Source organism: Convolutriloba macropyga, chromosome 14 (genome assembly GCF_964194025.1).
Source record: "Convolutriloba macropyga chromosome 14, txConMacr16.3, whole genome shotgun sequence".
Taxonomy (NCBI): Eukaryota; Metazoa; Xenacoelomorpha; order Acoela; family Convolutidae; genus Convolutriloba; species Convolutriloba macropyga.
The window spans coordinates 11,386,098-11,388,994 of record NC_134481.1 but is presented as its reverse complement, the minus strand read 5'-3'; the positions used below and the strand labels follow the sequence as shown (position 1 = coordinate 11,388,994).

The 2,897-nt window shown below is 41.1% G+C and overlaps 1 protein-coding gene across 1 annotated transcript; it reads left to right on the top strand.

Moving 5' to 3' along the window:
- The first annotated feature begins 1,282 nt into the window (after positions 1 to 1,282).
- On the top strand, positions 1,283 to 2,356 carry LOC142352854 (uncharacterized). The gene has a single exon (XM_075405009.1). The coding sequence runs from the start codon at positions 1,283 to 1,285 to the stop codon at positions 2,354 to 2,356; it is 1,074 nt and encodes a 357-aa protein (XP_075261124.1).
- The last annotated feature ends 541 nt before the right edge of the window (positions 2,357 to 2,897 follow it).

Here is a 2,897-nt window from a genome sequence, read left to right as displayed (position 1 = left end):
CAATGAGGCTGAAAATATCATGTCAAAAGATCTAGACACCATTTCAGAAGCAGACATCAACAGGCTGAATCAGGTAGCGACACTTCTCATCCGAAAGCAGAATTTTCTGATAACTTTGAACCAAGAACTTCAACAGAACTTGACGGAGGCGGAAGCACTGGACAATGATATTCTGGAGTCTGAAGAAGTTGATGAAAAGTTGACACAGAACATTGATGCAATCAAACGCTTCACAAAACGTTTTGAGGGACCTTCAATAGCAGCAGATACTTCAACGCCATCTACTTCAACGCTCTCCGATGCTATGAGGAACTCAGCCAACATCAAGTTACCAAAACTCAATGTGCCAGTATTTTCGGGTAATTATATGGAGTGGACTTCGTTCTTCGATTTGTTCAAAGGAGTAGTCATCGACAACAGTTCTCTTCAAGGAAGTCAGAAGTTGCAGTATCTGAAAGCATCTGTAAAAGGTGATGCCACCAAACTGCTTGCCTCGATACCGGTTACCGATCACAATTTCGACATTGCTATGAATACTCTGATAAACAGATACAAGAACAAGAGGATCATCATTCGCACAGACCTGCATTCAATTGTTTCGTATCGATCACTGACAACCGATAATGCCAGAGACTTAAAATTTTTAATTGAAGCAATGGAGGAACATCGACTTGCCTTGCAGAATTTGGGAGAGCCAGTCAACAGTCAAGACATCTTTTTTGTCTTCTTGATCAGTGAGAAACTGCCTACAGAGACAAGAAAACAATGGGAGCTGTCTTCAAAAGGCAAGAACCTCAAAAGTATGCAGAGCTCAGACTTCTCTTAGAGAAACGCGCACAAGCACTCGAGGCAACAGCGCCAAATGGATTAGGAGCAACAAAAATTCAAGTGAACGGGAATCCACGACATTTGCACACACACACATTTGGCGACTTCCGAGCAACAATGCGAATGTTGTGAAGAAACGCACAAAATTTTTAAGTGCGGAAAGTTCAAGAAGCTTTCGGTAAGGGAACGTACAGAGCTGATAAAGGTTAGAAAACTCTGTTTCAATTGCCTGCGACCGGGACACAGATCAGAATATTGTTATGGATCAAAATGCAAGCAATGTGGTAGAAAGCATCATACTCTTCTTCATCGTGAAAACATTCACAACAGAAACACCAATCAGCAAACAACTAGCGGAACAACCAGCACTCAAGCAAATGATAAACAGAAGAACAACGCTACAGCAACAACAGCAATCGCAAAATCTAAGGATGAAAACAAGTTCACAGCAGCTATGACTCAACGAACTTCAGAAGAAGGCTTTCTTCAAACCAAAATTGTTTCCATTAATGTTCACGGTGAGACAATTTTACTTAGGGTACTTCTAGACTCAGCTTCACAAAACATTCTTATAACTGAATCAATTGTACAAAGGTTACCATTGAAGAAGAAAAGCAGCAACACAAAAGTTTTTGGACCTGGTGGGACGCTTCAAGACAACAAAGGTCGCGTGGACCTTCTTATCTCATCAAAGAACAGATCGTCAACTGTCAATATTAATGCGTCAATTTTGACAAAAATGACTGATAATCTGCAATCACGGTTTATTGACACCAGCCAATGGGAAACAGTAAAGGAGTTGGAGCTTGCTGACCCAGACTTCAACAAGCCGTCATCAATTGACCTCTTGATTGGAGCATCTCATTATGAAGATTTAATGATTGGCAACAATCGTCTTAAGGAGCCTAACTGTGGAATAACATATAGGCTATCAATGTTCGGTTGGGTCGGTATTGGAAGGGAACAGACAGACAAAACCTATGCAAATGATCTGCAGACTTTCTTTGTTTCTTCAGAGCCAGAAAATTTGCAGCAATTTTGGGAAATAGAAGAAGTTCCAGCAGCGCAGCTTTGGACAGCCGAAGAAAAACGCTGCGATGATCACTTCAAGGAAACTACTAGAAGAAGCCCTGAAGGTCGCTTCATAGTGAAACTTCCCTTCAAGAACGAGACAAAAGCATTGGGAGATTCACATCAACAAGCCAAAAAACCACTCCGCAGTCTTCTATTCAGATTGAAAAGACAACCCGACCTTTATAAAAGATACGCAGATATCATTGGAGAGTTCTTTCATCTCGGACACATGGAGAAAGTTCCAACATCAGAACTTATCAAGCCTGTCGAAAACTGCTACTATCTTTGTCATCATTGTGTGTTCAAAGAGTCAAGCACTACCACCAAGCTGAGGGTCGTTTTCGACGGATCCGCAAAGAAGACAACAGGAGTATCTCTTAACGACAATCTCATGGTTGAACCAAAGATTCAGAAAGACCTTTTCAGCATTCTTGTTCGATTTCGACTACACTAAGTAGCACTTTCTGCTGATATTGCAAAAATGTACAGGCAAGTGGAATTGGACAAGGAAGACCAAGACTATCACCGAATATTGTGGAAAGATCCAAATTCAGAGGCGATTGAAATTTATTGTATGACTCGGGTAACATACGGCATTGCTTCTTCGTTTTTTCATTCAATTCAACCACTGAAAGTTCTTGCCGAAGAAACAACAAACACTAAACTTGGTTTGTCACTAACAACTGATATGTATGTGGATGATCTACTTACAGGATGCAAAGATTCAAAAGCCGCAGAGAAGCTCCAGGACGCCATTATTTTGCTTCTTGCTTCAGCTGGTTTTGATATACGGAAATGGGTATCTAGCGACTCAGAACTTGTATCAAGACTAGCTGCCACTTTCAGAGAAACCGAAGACGAGAAGATAATTGAAAGCGAAGACTATGCCATTAGGACGCTTGGGATAAGGTGGAATCCAAATCCTGATCAATTTGGTTTCCAGTAAAACCTGACAAGGGAGCTCCATTTTCTAAACGGCAAATCCTCTCAGAATA